The sequence below is a fragment of the Leptonychotes weddellii genome, chromosome 2 (assembly GCF_054177405.1).
Source record: "Leptonychotes weddellii isolate Sample4059 chromosome 2, ASM5417740v2, whole genome shotgun sequence".
NCBI lineage: Eukaryota > Metazoa > Chordata > Mammalia > Carnivora > Phocidae > Leptonychotes > Leptonychotes weddellii.
In genome coordinates this window covers 177,711,403-177,732,412 of record NC_138370.1, presented here as the reverse complement: position 1 = coordinate 177,732,412, position 21,010 = coordinate 177,711,403, and the positions used below count along the sequence as shown (strand labels likewise).

Genomic DNA, 21,010 nt, shown 5'->3' with positions numbered 1-21,010 from the left:
GATGGTCCCGAGTTGTGTCCTTCATGATAAATGGGTCACGAGTTAGTATAAGGTGCTTCCCGCAGTTCTGTGAGCCGTTCTAGCCAATTATGGAACCCGAGGAGGGGGTCGTGGGAACCCCGATTTGTAGATGGTGGGTGGGAGGTACGGGAGGCGTCTGAAGCAGGGGTGGTCTTGTGAGGCTGCAGGGTCTGCACTCAGGGCAGGTAGTGTCAGAATGGTGCCAGCTGTCAGACACCCCCCGGCTTCTGCAAAGCCGCAGACCCGTGGGCGGAAGACCGCACGCTGGGCGCCAGAGACGGTCTAAGTAGAAAGCATCACGCTGAGATGCCCTCTGTTTCCAGAGGCGGCTGGGAGCTGGAGAAGGACAGGGCTGCAGCCCGACCGAGGTCTGGGCTGGGTGCTGGCCTCCATCCCCCAGGTCACCCTCAGAAGTGTCCATCAGCTATCACAATTGCTAATAACGTCTCTATGCTCATACGTTTGATGATTCACAACATCAGGAATAAAAGAGACAGCTACAAACGCACCAGAGTAAACATTTTAAAAGTTCTCTAAGAGATACAATGGGCAACTCTGTGCCCCAAGCTGACACCTTAAATGCAATGCCATTTCCCAGAAAAGGGTAACTTCAGGAAGCCCTGGTAGATTGCCCCAGAGACACTGAGTGTGCAGGTCTGCTCACCTCCACACACATCCCAGGCCGAGATGGTGTCCCGGTGAGCCCCCAGCAAACCTCACACGTGATGGCTTGGGAGTGGCTCATCTGGCCTGTTGAGCCTGCGGGTGACACAGCCCATGGAGCACGAGCGTGCAGGGGACCCTGAGCAGAGCCGCCAGCTGAGCTGCTCCGGGATGCCTGATCCGTGGAAGCCATGTGGGCTAAATGTGGGCTGTGATGCAGCAACTCTGGTGGGGTGCCAGGCGAAGCAAGGCACCAGCCCGGTGAGGCTGGGGACCCGGGCAGAGGGGCTGTCAGATGCTGGGGCAGGCTCAGGGGACCTCGAGGATCCAGGCGCAGAGGGCACCCAACAATACATCAACAAAGAGGGAAAACGTTTTAGAAAGACAAGCAGGGCACCTGGGTGGCTCAGCTGGTTGAGTGTCCGACTCTTGGTTTCGGCTCAGGTCAGGACCTCGGGGTAAGAGATCGAGCCCCACGGCAGGCTCTTCGTTCAGCTTGAGATTCTCTCTCCCTCGCCCTCTGCCCCTCCCCCAACCCACGCCCATGCCGCTCATGTGCTCGCGCTCGCTTGCTCTCGCTCCAAAAAAAGACAAGCAGGCTTCCCATCTCCTGGGCTCCTTCCCTTGGGGCTGCCGGTGCGAGCGCCCCGCCCGACTCTGCACCCTGCCCTTCTGCGTCTGGCCGGCCTGCCCGCCTGACTGCTGGACCCCGTTCACTGGCCTGTCCCGCACCCCGGCTTGCCGACTCTGCCCCACGGCCTCCCATACAGAAAGGTGGTCACGGCCGTCCCACGCCAGGGAGGGCAGGGGACCCGAGAGCCACGGGGACTCGTGCGGCCAGGATCCCGAGATGTCTGCCTGCACAGGAACGTGCATATGCACCTGCATGCGCACACACGCCCGGGGCTCAGGACGGCTCACCCCCGCCCAGGCGGGAGGTAACACGGCCGGGGTGCTGGGGACGCTGCAGCCTCAGGCCCAGCCAGGCCCAGAGCGCCCTCCCAGGGAGCTGGGCTCCCGCCGAGGGGCGCAGACCACCGAGGCCGGGGTGGGCCCATCTGGCCGCAGAGCCGCCCCGTGCCGCGGAGGGGCGCCCGCGAGGTGAGCGCAGCAGCAACAAGGCGGGCCTCACCCGTTTCATTTTCAGAAAGTCCAAGGACGGGCGCGGCCAGTGGGCGCTCTCCTCACGCCTGCGCTTGCGCCGACACTTCCTCCCGACCAGCACACAAGGCTGTGAGCGGCACCGGAGCAGGCCCAGCCGCCGGCCCAGCTCGGGCGTGGACGAGGCGCTGCTGCCGGTGGAGGGCGGGGCTGTGCCCACTTGCACCAGGTGCTCCTGCGACAGGGACAGGCGGCGCCTGCAGGACAGAGCGCAGGGCCCTGCGGGTCGCCAGGGTGGGCCCGAGCCGCCCTCGCTGCAGTCCGGGCAGCCGCCGCCGGCTGAAGGCAGCCGGGGCGCGGGGGACGAGGTGGGGCCGGCCACCAGGGGGGCGCAGCCCAGCAGCGTGGCGCTCCCAGGCAGGCTGGCGCGCCCGCCACTGTGGCCCCGCCTCTTGGATACCGGCGTCCAGACCTTGGAGCCACCGGGGCGCCAGGCGGAGCAGCAGCGTGCCAGCTCGTCCGGCTCCGACAGGGAGCGGCAGTGGCGCTTGGCAGGGGGTGCCGAGGGGGGCCCTGCGCTCTCCCTGAGGTCTGTGGCGCTCACGGCACCCAGGCCTGTGTCTGGGCCGCGCGGGCCCGTGGCCGTCTGACTCCCGACGGGCCATCCTCCACTTAAGACCTTCCAGGGGCGCCTGTCTTCTGAGGAAACACAAAAGAGAAGAGACGGGTGAGCAGGAGACAAGGCACAGTGTTTGCCAGGCCCCGAGGCCCCTGCCTGGCTGGGGACACGGCCTGACACTAAGCCTCACGTGGCTCCTCGGCCACAGACCCGGTCAGCGCCGGCCCCGCCTGCATCCCCCCTGGTCAGCGCAGCCCAGGAGCCAGCCTCACTTTCTAAGGAAGACACGTCTCAGCGAGGCCAGCTCCCCACTCCCTGAAGATGACCGGAGCACACCGTTCTCCTTTCCGGTTCACGGACAGACTTGCCCTGCGTCACCCACTTCTCTGTCCGTGGCCCAGGCCTCCTCCAGGTGTGCGACCTCACCCGCGAGACGCCCGCCCACCAGGCAGCTGCTTCCAGGTGGCCGGCGCCCCTCACCTCCTCTCTGGGAGGCAGCTCTCAGCTTCCCGAAATTGGAGGCACAGCGACGGCACACGGCAGGCAGGGACCGTGCACGGGGCCAGGACCCCACCCCCAGCCTCCACTTCCTCCCGTCACGTGGCTACTGGGAGGCTCACACGAGACACTGACAGCCCGGGGCCAGCACGCGCACCCGCAGACCCACATGTGAGCGCACACCATGCAAGCACCAGGGGCTCCCTCTGCCGGCCTGCCCCCAATGCCCCGGGAGGAGCCCACCCCAGCCCTTCCTCAGACTCTCCTCCACACACGCCTTGGGTGCCCAGACCCCGAATGCACCCATCAGGGCCGCCATCACGAGCTTTGCTGCACTGGGGGCTGGGGTGGAGCCAGGTGAGTGGGTCTCCTGGGACTCCTCGTGTGGCAGCAAGGTGCACCATGAAACCCTGACTCCCACTGACCCGGCTGAGAGTCCGCTCAGCAGCCCCCACGACTCCGGCCACTCCGCAGTCACCACCGGTTGGGAAACTGGGCATGGAGGCAGTGGGACCCAAGGGAAGAGGACCCCTGTGGGGAAAGGCACGAGCAAAGGCCCTGGGGTGACCCTGGGCAGCAAAGAGGCAGGGTCAGACCCCCTGGGAATCCCTGTTGAGGACTGGCCCCGTGTGCAGGGGGGCACTCCCACTGAGGACACAGTGCCAAGGGCCCGGTGCTGGGCTCACACTTCCTACCTCCATCCGTTCACACAAGAATTTGGTAAAAAAAACCTTCACTTTGGTAGTCAGGAGAGCCACCTAACACAGCGCTCCTGCCAATGGCCGTGGTGCCCAGGGCTGGCAGAGGGAGGACCTGCACTCGAGTCAGACCCCAGCTAACACGCTTCACCACAGCCTGTCATCCAGAGCCGAGGTTACCAGGAGTGGAGGGCAGCAGGCTCTGCACACACACACACACTTGGGGTGGCCTTTCAGGTGGTGGGGGGCAGAGCCCCAACACGCACCGATGGCCCAACGTGGGCCACACGGGAGCTACACGCACCCGGCACTGAGCCTGACCCCGCCCTGCTCTCCCTTCAGTGGCCACAGGGCCCCACAGGGCAGGCCTCGACCTCGCGCAGCCGGCACCTCTCCGGGAGGGCCCAGCGGCCCGGCGCCTGCCCCACTGGAGGGAGAGGCCGGGCCACGCCCCGACCGCCAGCCCAGCAGGCTGGGCATCACACTCCAGGTCCACGTCCACACCCTCCACGCACTGTCCCCGGCCCGCGGCCACAGCAGCTCTGGAGGACGGATCAGGGCTTCGAATACTTACCGTTGCTCTCAAAAGGGAACAAATGACCCCTGTTGCTCAGTGTCCCAGCAGAACGCTGCAAGTGACAAGAAAAACCAGTATGAATACCATGGACGCGGACGCAGAACTCTCAACAGCACGAAGTCAGGGGTAGCGCGATGATCTCATCCCTGCAGGTCAGTTGTTTTTCCCCAACACTGCATTTTTTGGCAATGAAAAGGAAAAGCATGGACCCCAGCATACATCTTTTTCTTAATCAAGATTCTTTTTTTTTTAAGATTTTTTATTTATTTGACAGAGAAAGACACAGCCAAGAGAGGGAACACAAGCAAGGAGAGTGGGAGAGGGAGAAGCAGGCCTCCCGCTGAGCAGGGAGCCCGATGTGGGGCTCGATCCCAGGACCCTGTCGCTTAATGATCCCAGTCGCTTAATGACTGAGCCACACAGGTGCCCCTTAATCAAGATGCTTAAAAGCCGAACAACACTCAGCTGAGGGAAGGCAATCGGAAGCCGCGAGCACACCACCATGGGCTCCTGCCCAGGCAGCCCTCCCCGCAGCCAGCCAGGGCCGCCCTCACAGCCTCCCCACTCAGGCCTCTCCTGCACGGACCAGCCCCCCGGCCAGGCCCCCTGAGGGCTGCTCGGGGTCTCCGCTGCGATCTGCCCCCACGGCGCCTGAGGGGCAGCCTGGCGAGCTGGGACTGCTCGCCTGTGTCTGCTTTTCCGGGCTCCCCCTGCCCAGCCCCAGGGGCGCCATCATCCAGCTGGGTCTCTGGGGCAAGCCCCCGGTGCTGTGGGGACACAGAACCATCCTGTGGGGTCTGGGAGCCATCGCTGCTCAATTGTCTCTGCCTTCCCACCTCCACCAGCGACCCCAACCCCCCCCAGGCCTTCCCAGTGCCCACAGCACCCCCATAGCACCCCCCAAAGCCCTCCCAGTGCCCACAGCGACCCCACAGCACTCCCCCAGCCCTCCCAGTGCCCCCATCCCCCATGTCCCCCACTCCCGGGCCGGGTTGGCCAGCCGCTGTCCCCCAGGTGAGCACCAGGAGCAAGCACCTTCCCAGGGCCGTCGTCCCCACACAGCAGGAAACCTGAACAGAAGCACTGTCCATCAAGGAAGAGCTCCAGTGGCTCCACACAGGAGGCCCAGTTCCAGCTCAGCGTGAAGGCCCACGGCGGCCACGTGGGGCAGCAGAGGACGTGGCTTTTGTGGACAGCGCCTGTGTTGGGGAGTGGAGCAGGGCTAGCCCCGGGCCTCTCTGTGGGCCTCCACGTCCAGAACGGGCCTGTACAGCCCGCCTCGTGCTGAGGAGCCCTGACCAGACGAGGCCACCTCTGAACATGCCCTGGGATACCAGGGGGTGCTAAGACCACAGGCTGGCACCAAGGCCGGCCCGGCCCCACCACACCCGCCATGATGCCACCCACCAGAGCCGAGGGACGGCCCGTGCAGCACGCGGCCTGCAGTCCACTCCCCTGAGCATCCTTGATGGGGGCAGGCCGGCTGCTCTGTGTAAGCCTCGGTCTCCCCATCTGGGGCTGGAGTGAGAGTGGGACGCACATGCAGGGCGGCCCCTGGGCAACGAAATCCACCGACTGACGGTGGACAAAGGGCAGCCATTTCCAGAAAGGGCGCTGGGTCAACCACACATTCGTGCAAAAAAAAAAAAAAGAAAGAAAGAAAACCCACTCTTGGCCTGGTCTCATCCCACACACAAGACTCAGCTCCAGGGAGAGTGTAGTCTTCAAGCTAAAGTAAAACAGATGCTTGTAGAAGAAAACAGGAGAATAACTTCAAGACTCAGGGTAGCAAAGATTTCTTAAGCGAGATACAAAAACACACTAACTTACAAGGGTGCTTCCGTCTATGTTGAAATTAGAATTTATGTTCACTGAAAGTCACCCGTGACAAGGCAAACCATAAGACAGGAGAAAATATTTGCAAAATATTTTCAAGTCAAAAAAGACTCATAGCAGGATGTATCAACAACTTCCTACAGATCAGTAAAAAAAAGGCACACAACCCGACAGAAAAATGGCCAAAGGCCTAAGTCACTCACAACTGGCCACTGGGCAGCACAAGAGGCACAATCTCCCTCGTCATCGGGGAGAGCGGTCAGAGCCTGGGAAGAGCCCAAACGTCCATGGGAGGAAGACAGAGACCGCCCCGCAGAGGAAAGGAAGGAAGGAAGGAAGCGCCAACCACCACGGACCCGGTGAGTCCCTCAAGAGTTCCCGCCAGGGAAAGAAGCCAGACTCCAAAGTACAAGCTGCCGCGCTCCCGGGACGAGCCAGGACAGGCCAGGCCGCGTGGGGCCCTGAGAAGGCCAGAACCTGTCTGGGTAGTGACAGCCTTACCAGTGTGCACCACCTGCAAAACCCATCCAGCCGAACTCATCAAACCCAACCTGCCCATTCCACTGCGTGCAACGTCTACCTCACTAAAAAAGTGTGTTTTCAACAAAAGGCTTTTAAAAGCCACACTCCCCACCCTCCAAGCCTGTACCTGCTGGACACACGGCCCCCCGACAGCCCACACCACAGCGAGCGGTGCTGAACCTCCTGCCTGTCCACCCCCACCACACCCCCAGCTCGCGACCCTCCTCCTCAGCCCCCCACCCCACCGCAGCGCCGTGGAGTGGGCCTGCTACCCTGACCTGCTCTGGGCCTGCCCTCACGAGAACCGAAGCCCAGGCACCTGCTCCCACGGGCCTGCCGCCCACCAAGGGTCCAGGCCTGGCTGCCCTATGTCAACTCTCAACACCCACGCTGCCTTCTTGTTCTACCTTCCACCAGCACAGGCTAGGGGCTCCCTAGGCTGCCTGCTTGCAGAGAAACCACACTCCCACCTGACATCTGGAGCCACTCCCACGTTCACTGAACAACCTCGACAGGTTCTGTTGGATCCTGCCGGCATTTCGGCAGTCACGCAGTGACTCCTGCCCACCCCCCTGCTTGCACATCCTCCTCCCCTGAGGCCCCAAGACCCCCCCCTCCTCTGCAGTGCACAGCCCCCACCACACCTCCTCTCCTCTCTGCCGCCCCTGCAGCTCCACACAGCCCCCACCTGCGGTCCCAGGGCTGGCTGCGTCTATCTTCCCAGGGGAACACAAGCCCCTCGGGAAGGGCAGCACATGGTGATGCCGCGGCCTCAGGTTGTAAACGAATGAACCAGAGAAGCTACAGCTCACTTGAGAACTGTAGGGTCAGCTTGCCAAGTTCCACAAATACCGTAGTGGGATTTTTATCAGAACTGCAACAAGCCTTCAGCGGGTGAATGGTACGCCCTTACGTGAGTGCAACCACGAAACCGCCCGGATGCATCTCCAGGGCATCGTGAGGAGCAAAGAAGGCCCCTCCCCAAAGGTCATGGACTTCGCACAGATCATCCTTGAAATGACAAATCATGGAGATGGGAGAGCTTGGTTGGAGGGAACGCGGTGTGGCCACAGAGGGTCCACGTGGGGGACGGCTGACACTTGGGTTACTGAGTTCACTCTCTATCTGAGCTGCCCCACACGACAGTCAGCAGCTACTGAAATTTAAACTTCAATTATATAAAATACAAATTCAGCTCCCCGACACCCCAGCCACATCTCAGGGCCCAATAAACACGTGCTTTAAGGGGCCACGTACTTGGACAGCGGGGAGCATTCCCGTCACCACAGAATGTGCCCCCTGACGGAGCTGCCCCAGGTCCCCCACCCACACTCACTGGGGCAGCCGGCATTCGCCAATACGACCCAGTGCACCAGCTATGGAAAATACCAGAAGCCTGAAGACACGGGCCCGATTTCTCAAGGCGCTCACTGTCCTGTCTGGGCAGGGGAAGGGGCGGTGGGAACCGGACACAAACTCATGTGCTTCTAGGCCTTTTTGGTCACAGTTAGACCAGCCTACGTCCCCCAAGCCTCACAGAGGCAATGCAGGAAGAGCCGACCTCACCCCGCTGATCAGAAGAATGCACCTGAGGCCAGAGAAAAAGGACCATAAAATGAAGGAGCCAGCCCCACTGAATGGGGTGAGGACAGAGAGGACACAGGGTCGACCGGAACGTCCACGGAGAGGCACTAAGCATAGCATGGCCAGGCGCACAGAGCACTCCCCACATCTGGGCTGACGGAGCGACGGGACCCGGGGGACACTGACCCTCGAGACAAACGTCAGCTCTCTGGCTGACAGGGCAGAGACCCTCAAAAGGGATCAACCCCTCAGGACTGGATGAGGTGCCCTGTTGGGCCTCCCGCTCCCACCACCTGCGCCTGACCACGCGGCATGTGACAGTACTCGGGGAGGGATGCGTGAGCGACCAGAGGGGCACAAGGCTACAGAGACAAAGGCACCAAATGTTTAGTGATTTCCAATTTTATTTACATTTAACTATCTTGAATTTCAGTTTTAAAACTAATAATTCAATTTTTTGGAAAACTTCTCAGTGTGCTTAGAACAACTGGAGTATGTGAAATCTACGTTTTCAACTATAAATTTCATGAAATCTAAATACAGATCAGATATTTCTATAATGAAAATTGGTGTCCAAATTGAGATCTGCTTAAGTGTAAAGTACACACTAGGTTTCAAAGACTTTGTTTTTAAAAATGTAAACGTTTGACAAGGGTGCCAAGGACCACTCAAAGGGAAGGAAGAGTCTTTTCAACAGATGGTGCTGGGTCAACTGGGATCCACACATGAAAGAACAAAGTTGGGCCCCTACCTCACACCACACACTAAAAGTAGCTCGAAAGGGATCAAAGACCCAAATGTAAGAGCTAAAACTATAAAACTTTTAGAGGAAAACGTAAGAGTAAATCTTCATGGCCTTGGATTTGGCCAAGGATTCTTAGATATGACACTAAAAGCACAGAAGACAAAAGGCAAAAGAGATCGGCTGGACTTCGATAAAATAAAAGCTTTTGTGCTTCAAAGAACACCATTAAGAAAAACACCCACAGGACAGAAAAATGTTTTTTCAAATCACATATCCAATTAGGGATCAGACTATATAAAGAATTCTAACAACTCAAAAATAAAAAGACAGACAACCCAAATTTTCAATGGGCAAAGGACTTGAAGAGCTATTTCTTCAAAGAAGATTCACCGACGGCCGGCAGGCACGAGAAAAGCGCTTGACGTCAGCAGTCGAGAGGGAAGCTCAGCTCAAACCACAAGGAGAGAGCACCTCCTAGGGCGGCGAGACTCAAAACGAGGGACAACTGCAGGTGTTAAGGAGGAAGAGGAGCGATCAGGACGCTCCCGCCTGGCGGGATGTGCAATGGTGTCGCTGCTGTGGAGCAGAGCTCGGTTTCTCAGAAGGTTAAACGGAGTCACAATACGACCCACAGGTCCCACTGCTGCATGAACACGAAGAGAAACGAAGACGCCTGTCCAAGCAGAAACCCGCACACAAACACTTGGAGCAGCAGTACTGAAAACAGCGGACAAGCAGAAGCAACCCAGATGTCCACCGACAGACAAACGGCAGACAGAAGGCAGTCTATCCCACGGGGTCTGACCACGCCCAGTCCAGGAGAACTTCCTGGGATGAGGGGCAGCCATCTGCACTGCCCACTAGGGCGGCCACTGGCCACACCAAACACGGGGGCACCTGACGTGTGTCCAGTGCAAATGAAAAACAGCATTGTTCATTACGTTTAATTCTAATTAACTTTAACTTCAATTTAAAAAGCCACATGGAACTAGAGGCCGTCACACAGGGCACAGGGCGGTCTGCACAACACCCCCGGGACAGGGGACACCCGAGAAGACATCTGTAGAGACATATATGGAAATATTCCGAGGAAAACCGTCTAGAGCTCGCCGTGAGACAGCCGCAGGAGGGCCGTGGCTGAAGGCACAGACGGAACACGGGGCCAGGGGCTGACGGTGCCGACCTCAAGGTCTCTAACGCTCGCCTCCGACCTATGTTCAGATTTTGCCATGAAAATACTAACGTTAGTCGCCTTCGAAAACTTCAATTTCTATTCTTATACAACAAATTGGCTTTTTAAGCTGCTGACTCTTTCAGTGAACGTTACGAGTAGCGTGTGCTGAGACACGTGCAAGTACCTTCGGGGAGCCGGCTCACAGCTAAACCGCTGACCCCCAGGGACACAGCTGCCAAGTTCCCTCTGCAGAGCTGACCACACCGTCCTTACTATAAAGTGACACTGGAGAGCCACATAAACTAAAAGCCCAACATCAAATGGGTGACAGAGACGACAGAGACTTCTTGCTTGAAAAGAGAGGGCCATTTGTGCCTTCCGCTGCCTGTAAGTTACACCTCATTTTTAAAAGTGAACATAGAAACAGCAGGTTTCTATAAACAAAGCGTCTGCAGTCATGCAGCAGAAACCATGCAGATTCAGGGACAAGCCTCCCCGGGAAGTCGGCAAAATGCCTACCGGTAAGAGGAAATTCTCTTCCAAACATTACGTTGTAAATGCACACAAAGTAAATCTATTTGCGTCACAATGGGAAGAATCACAGGTAGGATGGGTCTTGCCAGGGTAGTCTGTCTAATGAACACCTTCGTGTGGGCTCCGCTGACCCACAGCATGCGCCCCGCCCCCGCGGCGCCCCCCGCCCCCCGGGCCACAGCTGGCCCCACCACACACACCAGAACCCTGCTTCCAACCGCAAAATGGCTCCTCGTAAAATTCAAGATGTAGATTTGGGGACAGGAAAGGTCTGTTCTCCCATTTCAGGAAGAAAAACCTACCATGTTAACAGGCCATCTTCTCAAAACCACGAGTCTTGACGAAACAAACAAATCACCCCCAACGGCAACAGAACGGAACACAGAACACGGAGCCCGCGGGCAGGGCCAGTGGGGGGAGGGAGGGCGGGCTGACCGTGTGCCCCCACTCCTGCGCGGGGTGCTCACAACGGTCCTTCTCTCTGTCCGAGGGGCGGCGTGTTCCCCAAACCTGCTAGGATCAGCCATGTCCGCTCCTCCGCGGGGGCCCTGCAGGCCCGATCCTTGGCCCGTCTCCCCAGCAAAGCCACACAGCCCCTGGCCACCAGCTCCCGGGCACACCTTCTGACGGGCATGTGGCCATCGGCGGCCACGCTGCGCCACAGCCCCAGTCTGGCTTAGTCTCCAGGAAGCGGTTTCCGCACTTGAGCACAAGCGAAGACGGGAACACGTGCATGGTGGCCGCTGGAATCCCATCAGGGCTCCGAGCTCGAGGCCAGACAGCAGCGCCCCACAAAGGCCCCGGGGCGCCCCTGACCCCCCTGGGCTGCGGACACGGGCCCACCTCCCGTCCCTGGCACTCTGTCTGCAGCGCTGAGCCTCAGAACCTCAAAACCAGCCGCTGTGACGGTGGGCCCGAGCCCAGAACAAAGGCCTGGAATCACAGCTTCCCGCTGCCTCTGGGAGGCCTGACTCGCAGCCGGGCTGCACCAGCGCGTCTCTGGGCGCCCGGCATCAGTGAGGGAGGCCAGAGACCTCCAAGCACCATGTGGGGCTCAGGAGGCCTCCAAGCACCATGTGGGGCCGCACACTCGGCCACCTCTGTCCAGACCTACAGTCGAACCAGGACAGTCCTGAAAGTCATGTTAACACGACCCTGAAAAACGGCTCCACCTACTCGAACTTCAAACCCAAGTGACAAAGCTATGGAGCCCACTCAGGACGGAGGCTGTCAGGGGGCCTGGTGCCAGCACGAGGGACATCAGGGTGGGGGCAGGCACCGCTTGCTCAGAGAGACGTTTAACAGGTATGAAGATCTGCATGCTGCGCACTTAGGACTGGCATACTTCTAGGAGTCGGCTGGACATTCATTAAAAGCTGGTGTTTTTTTCATGAGAAACCCATCATCAGGACGCTGAGGAGATGTGGGGGCTGCGCGTGCACAACACGGCCCCGGGACACAGCCCCCTCCAGCCTCCTCCCGCCACGTCCCCTCAGACCTTGGCCGCACATCCTCCATCCAGCTTGGGCAATCTCCCCCAGACCCTTGGCGGGGGACAGGGTCCTGTGTGTTGCTGCCGCGGCCAACTTCCCGGGCCAGCATCGTAGCTCTTGCGGGCAAGGTCATCCAGGCTCTGGTTCTGCAGCTTCTCAGTGATGAGTGTGACCATGGTCAGGCACCCGTGTCCTCAGTCTGTACCGATGGGCACTGGGGTTCAGAGCAGCAGGCTTCAGGAGGCCTGGGCCGCTGCTGGGTCAGAGCTGACCCTCAAGGTGGATTTCCGCTTTACAGATGAGTGATCCATTTCCAAGGACTCTTCAGAACTCTGCACCTGTGTTTGCGGGAAAGAGAAAGAAGTGATTACACGCAAAACCACTGGATCAGTGTTCCTGTTCTATGCTGAGTACTTTGTGTGCAGAATATTTGTTACCTCCGCCTGATGAAAACCCTCCTGCTTTACAACTACCGTATGAGCTCCCCGGGAAACTGTACTAGGAGTGGCATTCTGGTGGAAGGACGGAGGTTAAGTGCACACCTGAGATCCAGTCCTCCCAAAGCCCCGGTGGAAGCAGCAGAAAAGGCCACCCCACCCCCGCCCCGCAGTGGGCAGAGCAGACAGGAGGAGAGACATGGGGAAGCTGGACAGTGGCAGGAAGCCACATCCTACACCCGAGGAACAGCTGGTTGAGAACTACTGAACCCCCATGCACCACTGTCCCCCCTGCAGCGTTACACACCCCTCCCCACTCTGTCCAGCTGACCCCGCGTGGGAGGCACAGGGGGTGCAGAGCCCGGCCCCAGGCCCCTGGGTGGGGGTTGCAGGGGCAGCTCAGTGGGGGCACAGGGCCCTCCATTCCCAGGAGTGGGCGCTCACGCTGCACCTGGGACCTGGCTGCCCACAGATACCAGCAAGGGGAGGGCCCTGAGCCCCCGTGTAGCCCACCACCCACCCGCCATCCCCAGCTTCCACCTTCTTAGCAGCCCGCTGCCGAGCGCAAGCAGGGCCACCTGCCTCAGAAGCCATGAGAGCGCCGACCAGACAGGAGGGCCCCAGCCACCCAGAGGAAACAGCATCGGTCCTGCCCTCAAATGGAGAAGGCGCCCGGTCCACAAAATAAGATCAGAATATCCTTAAAAATAAGTATTTAGGGGCACCTGGGTGGCTCAGTCGTTAAGCGTCTGCCTTCGGCTCAGGTCATGATCCCAGGGTCCTGGGATCGAGCCCCATGTCGGGATCCCTACTCAGCATGGAGTCTGCTTCTCCCTCTGTCCCTCACCCTGCCTGTGCTCTCTTGCTCTCACTCTCTCTCAAATAAATAAATAAAATCTTAAAAAAAAAAAAAGGAAGCATTTAAAGAAAAACGAAAAGAGCTCTCAGAAATTAAAAAATGAGAGCAGTGACAGACCCTCCAGAATGTCGAGTTCGGGCCCCTAACCCGTAGCAGGCTTTGAGGCCCCCCTTCCCAGAGGCCTCCTCGGGCCCAGCAGACCATGCACAAGGCAGAGGCCCCACCCCAACCCCACTGAGTCACGCCCCAGGGCAGCATCCCTTAGGATGTCTGCACGAGCAACACCTCCCACACGGTGCCGGCAGCCCCCATCACGGCCAGAAGTGCAAGGAGCACGCAGCTTTACGGAAACTGCCGGCAGAATGCACCGGCGGACCCCAGCAGAAAGCCTTTCTACAGACGCTGCCAGAGACCAGCGAGACTCACACCCTCCTGCACCCCTGCATACACACACATGCACTCTCCACGGGAGTGAACAGACACTGCCCTAACAGTGCCCAATGAGATCCCCCCACACACCAGTCAGAATAGCTAAAATTAACAAGTCCGGAGACTACAGATGTTGGCGAGGATGCGGAGAAAGGGGAACCCTCCTACACTGTTGATGGGAATGCAAGCTTGTGCAGCCACTCTGGAAGAGTATGGAGGTTCTCAAAAAGTTGAAGATAGAGCTACCCTACGACCCAGCAATTGCACTACTGGGTATTTACCCCAAAGATACAAACGTAGTGATCCGAAGGGGTACGTGCACCCCGATGTTTATAGCGGCAATGTCCACAATAGCCAAACTGTGGAAAGAGCCAAGATGTCCATCGACAGATGAATGGATAAAGAAGATGTGGTATATATATATACAATGGAATATTATGCAGCCATCAAAAAAATGAAATCTTGCCATTTGTAACGACGTGGATGGAACTAGAGAGTATTATGCTGAGCGAAATAAGTCAATCAGAGAAAGACAATATGATCTCACTAATATGTGGAATTTAAGAAACAAAACAGAGGATTATAGGGGAAGAGAGGAAAAATGAAAAAAGACAAAACCAGAGAGGGAGACAAACCATGAGAGACTCCAGGGGCACCTGGGTGGCTCAGTTGGTTAAGCCTCTGCCTTCGGCTCAGGTCATGATCCCAGGGTCCTGGGACTGAGTCCTGCATGGGGCTCCTTGAGCGGGGAGTCTGCTTCTCCCTCTCCCTCTCCCACTCCCCCTACTTGTGCTCACGCTCGCTCTGTCAAATAAGTAAAATCTTTAAAAAAAAAAAAAAGAGAGGGGTGGCTGGATGGCTCAGTCATTAGGCGTCTGCCTTCGGCTCAGGTCGTGATCTCAGGGTCCTGGGATCGAGCCCCACATCGGGCTCCCTGCTCAGCAGAAAGGCTGCTTCTCCCTCTCCCACTCCCCCTGCTTGTGTTCCCTCTCTCGCTGTGTCTCTGTCAAATAAATAAAATCTTTTCAAAAAAATAATAAATAAATAAATAAATAAAAAGAGAGACTCTTAATCTCAACTGAGGGTTGCTGGAGGGGAGGGGGTGGGAGGGAGGGGTGGCTGGGTGATGGACACTGGGGAGGGTATGTGCTATGGTGAGCGCTGTGAATTGTGTAAGACTGATGAATCCCAGACCTGTACCTCTGAAACAAATAATATGTTATATGTTAATTTAAAAAACAGTAATTAATTTAAAAAATAAAATAAAATAAATTTTAAAAAATAAAGAATAAATAAAACAGCACGCCCCAAGCTAGCCTTTTATGGAGTGGGGGAAGGAGGCGTCCCAGCAAGCATGGGAAGCAGCCCAGAGACAGCCCACCACCGCTCTGCACTTGGGCCCCTGTCCAGGCAGCCAAGGGATGGCACAGGGCTCTCCCTTCAGTGGAGCATGTGGACGGGCTCACCAAGGGCCCCGGAATTCGTGAGCGCATCCCAACCAAAGGCACTGTGCACACTCGGGCTTATTCCAGGCCAGGAGAAGCACTCACTGTCTGCGCTGTTCACCAGCAGCTCTCCTGGGCTCCCACCGTCCTAGCCAGGGACAGCCACCTGCCCCAGCACAGCCGGGGACCCCGAAGCCCAGGCCAGGGCCCATCGGTTCCCCAGGGGAGCGTCTCTGTGCTCTGGGAGTGGCCCTACTTAAGTGCGTGTAGAACCGGGGAGCCAAATCAGAGCCAGCCAGCCACACCCCCATGCCTGCACCACTCACCCACGGTCATTTGGGCAGGACCCACCAAGCCTGCAACCTGGCCTGGTTCTCACTGCCTCTCCCCACAAATTCTCCCTGAGTTCCAACTTAGAACCTCCTTCACAGGACACAGGCGTTACCAGGGCCCCTCCAGCCTGACCAGCTCTGCTGCAATCACACCCACCCACAACGGCCAAGGCCCTGCCCTTTGCCTCCCATGCCTGCCACGCCCACCGCTCGGGGGCTCTCCCATCCTCCTGTCAAACCCTCCTAGCAGCACACGGCACGCACGACCCTGGAAAGACTACCGCAGCCACAGCAAAACGTGAGGAAACTACAACATGACCAGCATTTCACTGGGAAACCAGGCCACACGCCCCTTGGGGAGACAGCGGGTTTCCAGGACTGGGGCGCGGACGAGATGCAGAACGCCAGGACGTGTGCAGAGAATGGGGCCAGGGCTCCCAGGAGGTGAGGGTTCCACTCCACAGAATAAAGCAAGAGCCCACGAGTCTGTACTGATGTAAATTTTAGCTGGCAAAGATCGGTAAGTAGAGGAGGGAAGCTCGTCCCTCGGGCAGAGTGCAGACCAAGGAGTGCAGACGGAATGACGGATTCCGTCCTTAAGTCAGCGTGTGACAAACACCCCACGCTGGTTCAGGCAAGAGTCATCCGCGAACACCACACTGGTGGGTGACCCTCACACGGTGTGCAAGCATCTCCCTACGAGATACTCGCTGATGACAGGGCGGGAACCGGCCTCGTGTGCGGGGAGACTGGCAGACGGCAGCCCCAGCAGCGCAGCAGGTGGGTCCCGGGACAGCTGACAGCGTGTGGCGTGCGGGCAGGATGCAGCAGCCGCCTGCACCCGGGGCTCTGCCCGGACTGAGGAAAAGTCCGACAGAGCCACGCGGGGTGAAGTGCACGAAGGAACTGGTCAGTGTTCTCCCACGGTGTTGGGGGCACGAAACACGGGAGTGGGGCGTGGGCCAGCCCGGAGGGGGCAGAGGAGACGTGACAACCTCCCCCAACTCCTGACCCGGTCAGAGAGCGGGCTCCAGGGCACACGCACCGCAATCTGAACAAGCCCCGCGGACCGGACACCAGCACCGCTCGGCACATGACCCCCAGACCGTCCAACTCGGGCTGAGTGTCTGGCAGACGGGGGTGCGGGCCGCGGCCTGCAGGGGGCACAGCGACGCCAAACGTGGCACGCCACACTCCGTCACAACTCACACAGAGGTTCAAAAGAACAAAGTGAAGTGCACTATGTCCGAATGCAAGGGCCGGCCGGCGTGACCCTGGCAAGTGGAGGGCCACGGTGTGGTGCAGGGCGCATCTGCGGTAAGAAAGCAGCAGAAAAACCACCATGTAGAAGGGACTGCACCAGGCGGCTGGTGGCATCTTCCAGAAGCCGCAAAGATGGGGAAGGAGTGCCAGGCATGCAACAGTTTCATTTCCTCTGAGAAGAAATGCATGACATCACGTGTTCCTACGGCAGGCCCCCCAAAACGCCTGAAACCACAGACGGTCCCGAACCCTACAGATGCTGTCAACCCCGAACAACACGGTTTGAACTGCGCGGGCTCAAAGTGGGGCTTTTTTTCCATAAATATAGGAGAGCACTAGAAATGTCTCTTCCTTATGATCTCAATAGCATTCCCTTTTCTCCAGCTTACTTTATCGCAAGAATACAGCATATAACCTGTAAGACACAAAATGGGTGTTGATGAACTGTTTACGTCATCGGTAAGGCGGGTAGGTTTTGGGGGGTTCCTAGGTTCTACATGGATTTTTGACACCCCTAAACCCTGTGCTATTCAAGGGATAACTGTACCGTTTTCTTCTGTGCATCCATACCTGTGATGAAGTTTAATTTGTAAGTTGGTACAGCAAAAGATTAACAAGAATAATAATAAACTAGAACGAGTGTAACTGTACATTGTGATACAAGTTGTCTCTCTCTAGACTCTCTACATGTCCTGCACTCACCCTTCTTGTGACGATGGAGATGACATAGTGCCCACATTTTATCATGAGGGGCACCCAGGTGGCTCAGTTGGTTGAGCAGTTGACTCTTGGCTTCGGCTCAGGTCGTGATCTCAGGGTCGTGAGATCCAGCCGTGTGGGGCTCCCTGCTCAGCGGGAAGTCTGCTTGAGTGTCTCTCTACCCCTCCCCCCACGCTCTAAAAAAATTTAAAATAAGAACTAATAAAGTCGCCCACGTGAGGTGAAGGAGGGGAGTGACATGGGCCTTGTGACCTAGCACCAGGCTACCGTGGACCTTCTGACCACACGTCAGAGGGCGGATCACCAACTTCTGGACTGCACTGACCGTGAGTGACTGAAAGCACGAAGGCAAAGCCGTGGCTTGGGGTACCACTGGATGTGCACTGGAATCTAAGTGTAGTAGCTTCTGGGGGCCGCCGGGAACCGGAGGCCAGAAGTGGGAAGTCAAGATGCGGGCAGGGCTGGCTCCTTTGGGGGCCCCACAGGCTACGGGTTCCCTGCTTCTCTCCCAGCTCCTGGTCATAGCCAGTGATCCCTGGTGCCCTGGGCTTGCTCTTGCGCCACATGTTCTCCCACGGCCGAGTTCCCACGGCCCTCTCCCCACGGCCGTCTCCCTGTCTCGTATCTCTGCATTTCTTCTTTTAAGGGCACCGGTGATCAGATTGGGGTCCACCCTAAAGCAGTATGGCCTCACCTTAATTTACATCTTAATTACATCTGCAAAGGCCTACTTCCAAATAAGGTCCCATGCACAGGTCCTGTTGAGCCTGTCTTTTAGGGGACACAATTCAATCCACAATGCCAAGCCAGCTCCCTGTATAAGAGATCCAACCATCAGGATGGAACGTCATGGTCAGCAGAAGAGCCAGGGACGGAGCCGCTCAGGACAGTGTCCTGGCCCTGAGGGAATGCGCTGCCCTTGGGAAAGGCAGGAGACAAACCAAGCCAGCTGGGGGCAGGCGCGAAGAGCAAGCAGCAGCCAACCGGTGCGGGGGGCGCTCAGAGAAGGAAGCCAAGACTGAGGCTGAGCAGGAGGTGCCCGGAGACCGGTGGGGGCAGGCGGGGGCTAAGCCAGGACTCTGGGCACCGAGGCCAGACATGGGCAGGCCAGAAGCCAGGGGCCAGGTGAGGTAACGCCGGCCCCAGGGACAGAGAGGTGAAGGGTGGGGGACGGTGGCTCGGCCCCCCGCGAGCCCCCACGAGGACGGGCCCCTCTGGCAGCACAAGCGACCAGACGCCTCCTGTAGCCCCTGCGCACGAAGCAGCCCTCTGTGACCCCCCCGGCCCGGGACGCCCTCCTCCCCGACAACACAGTGAGGGTCGGAGACTCCCCACCTTCTACCTCCAAACCTCCCACAATGGCAGTATGAACACTCCATGGAGCCACCACGGACCTTATCACATCCCTATAAATAGCACTCCCAGCTGAGCCACACGGTGCAGTCTGTTCCCCAAAGTTAATAACCTGCCTTTTCTCGCTCGCAAAGGCTCTGCCCGATACAAACTCCTCCCCAAAAGGAGGATAAAAGTCGACAAGCTCAGTTCGGTACGAGACCTGGGGACACCATTTGCCCTTCTGGACCCCCAGCCTCCACTGAGGTGTGGGGGGCAAGCCCAGCTGAGCCGAGGACTGCACTGGTCTGGCAGCTTCCAGAGCAGGGCGCTCGGGCGGGTGGGGCGCCCACACCCCGTCCCTCCTCCCTGGATGCCTGGCGACTCTCAGGGTCTTCTTTCTCCCCGTGTCAGGGGTCAGGAAAATCGTAGGGGCACTGGGGGCGGGGTCTTCCTAACAGGATTTGCTGGCATCCCTGTGGAGTGCTGCCTGCCCGCGTCCCGGTCTGTTTCGAGCGGCTGGTTGACGCCGCAGGCCTGGGCTGGCCCTCCTTCACCTTCGGTCTCAGCCCATCTGCTGCTGATCTGCTTCTAGGAGTGGCCCCCAACCTCATGTTCCAAGGCTTCCAGGGACACGCCTTATCTCAAAACCCCTTGGTGTCTGCCCGCCGGGGACCCGTGCATTTGCGAGCTGCCGGCGCAGGCCTCCGGCGACTCCCTCGCCTCCGTGGCTACACAACCCCAGCTTCTCCAGTCCCTGCACTAGACCATCTCTGTGCCCTCGGTCCTCTCGGCCTGCTCTGGTCTCTGCTTTCAGGCTGGGAGCTTCCTCTGTGCCTGTCATCTTGGCCCTCCGCTCAGGCTGAGAGGGGCCCTGCGCACACATGGCCTCAGGGCAGGGGGACTAACGGGGCCATGCCCCCAGGGCCACCAGCAGCAGGCTGTCCCACACAGAAGCTTGCAGAATAAAGGAACCTGTGCAGTGCCTGGGGGCTCAGTCGGATGAGCATCCAGTTCTTGGTTTTGGCTCAGGTTATGACCTCAGAGCCATGGGATCAAACCCTAAGTTGGGCTCTGTGCTCAGTGGGGAGTCAGCTTGAGATTCTCTCCCTCTGCCCCTCCCCCCACTTGTGCGCGCGCTCTCTCTCTCTCTCTCTCTCCCCCTCTCCTTCAAATAAATAAATAAATAAAATCTTTAACAATATACATAAAATAAATAAACCAAGGAACTTGCATGGACGACCAGGTGCCAGGGCTGCAGGAGCCTAGTGTGTGGATCAAGCCGGCTCTGTACGCAGCCTCTCTGCCTCCTGAGTCCCAGGCAGAGGCCTGGCCGGCCTGGACCCCTGAGCTCAAACCTGGGCCCTGGACCAGCTACCTCAGCAACTCCATGCTGGGTTCTGGAGCATGAAATGGGAGAACAGCTGCAAGTACCCATTCAGTCTGCTGTGCCCAGAAACTACCCCAGAGCACACGGTCAACAAGGGAAGGCTGAGTGGCAGGGCCCCCCAGGCTCTCGTTCTCCCCGAGCGCAGTGACTTTGTGACTTTAGGGCGTGTCCTGCAAGAGAGCCAGGCCGTTGTAGGGCCTCTCCCACTGGAGTCTTGGAAGTCACAGAAAGCAACCCCAGGAGTGAAAGGCCAGAGCTGGGCCCGTTTCCCAGCCCAGAACCATCAGGTGCCCAGGGTGGTTTTCATGGAAAACAACAGCAAGCAAGCCCAGCAACACTGTTAGACCGAGTGCGTTCCAGACTCAAGGACCACCGTGTAGACTCATGACCCCCGGCTCACACAGGAGAACCGGGTCCAGGTCTCAGGGAGCACTGAGCAACAACCTGGTCTGGCTGGACATTAGCTATTAACCAGCCCTCAGTAACGTGCTAGTCTGAGCACAGGACTGCAGATTCTTTGGCACAGCTCCCGTAACAAGGAACAGTGACTTCTAAGACTCCAGTGGGAGAGGCCCTACAACGGCCTGGCTCTCTTGCAGGACACGCCCTAAAGTCACAAAGTCACTGCGCTCGGGGAGACCGAGAGCCTGCGGGGCCCTGCCACTCAGCCTTCCCAGCCCAGGTACCGAGGTGGAGTGAGGATGCCCGCAAGGAGGCGCTCCAGCCCAGGCCCCGTCC

The 21,010-nt window shown here is 58.4% G+C and overlaps 1 protein-coding gene across 6 annotated transcripts in view; it reads right to left on the bottom strand.

The window, feature by feature from the left end:
- Positions 1-6: 6 nt before the first annotated feature.
- The window catches only part of FAM53A (family with sequence similarity 53 member A), a 24,492-nt gene continuing 3,488 nt past the window's right edge, over positions 7-21,010 (bottom strand). For 2 of the 6 annotated variants that reach the window (XM_081812789.1, XM_081812788.1), the window contains exons 2-4: positions 12,071-12,403; positions 4,175-4,229; positions 7-2,484 (exon numbers count right to left, since the gene is read on the bottom strand). In XM_081812789.1, the coding sequence (XP_081668915.1) occupies positions 1,592-2,484; positions 4,175-4,229; positions 12,071-12,241 (1,119 nt within the window). In that variant the 5' untranslated portion in view covers positions 12,242-12,403 and the 3' untranslated portion in view covers positions 7-1,591. The other 4 variants (XM_081812790.1, XM_081812791.1, XM_031022010.2 and 1 more) reach the window with 4 other exon arrangements.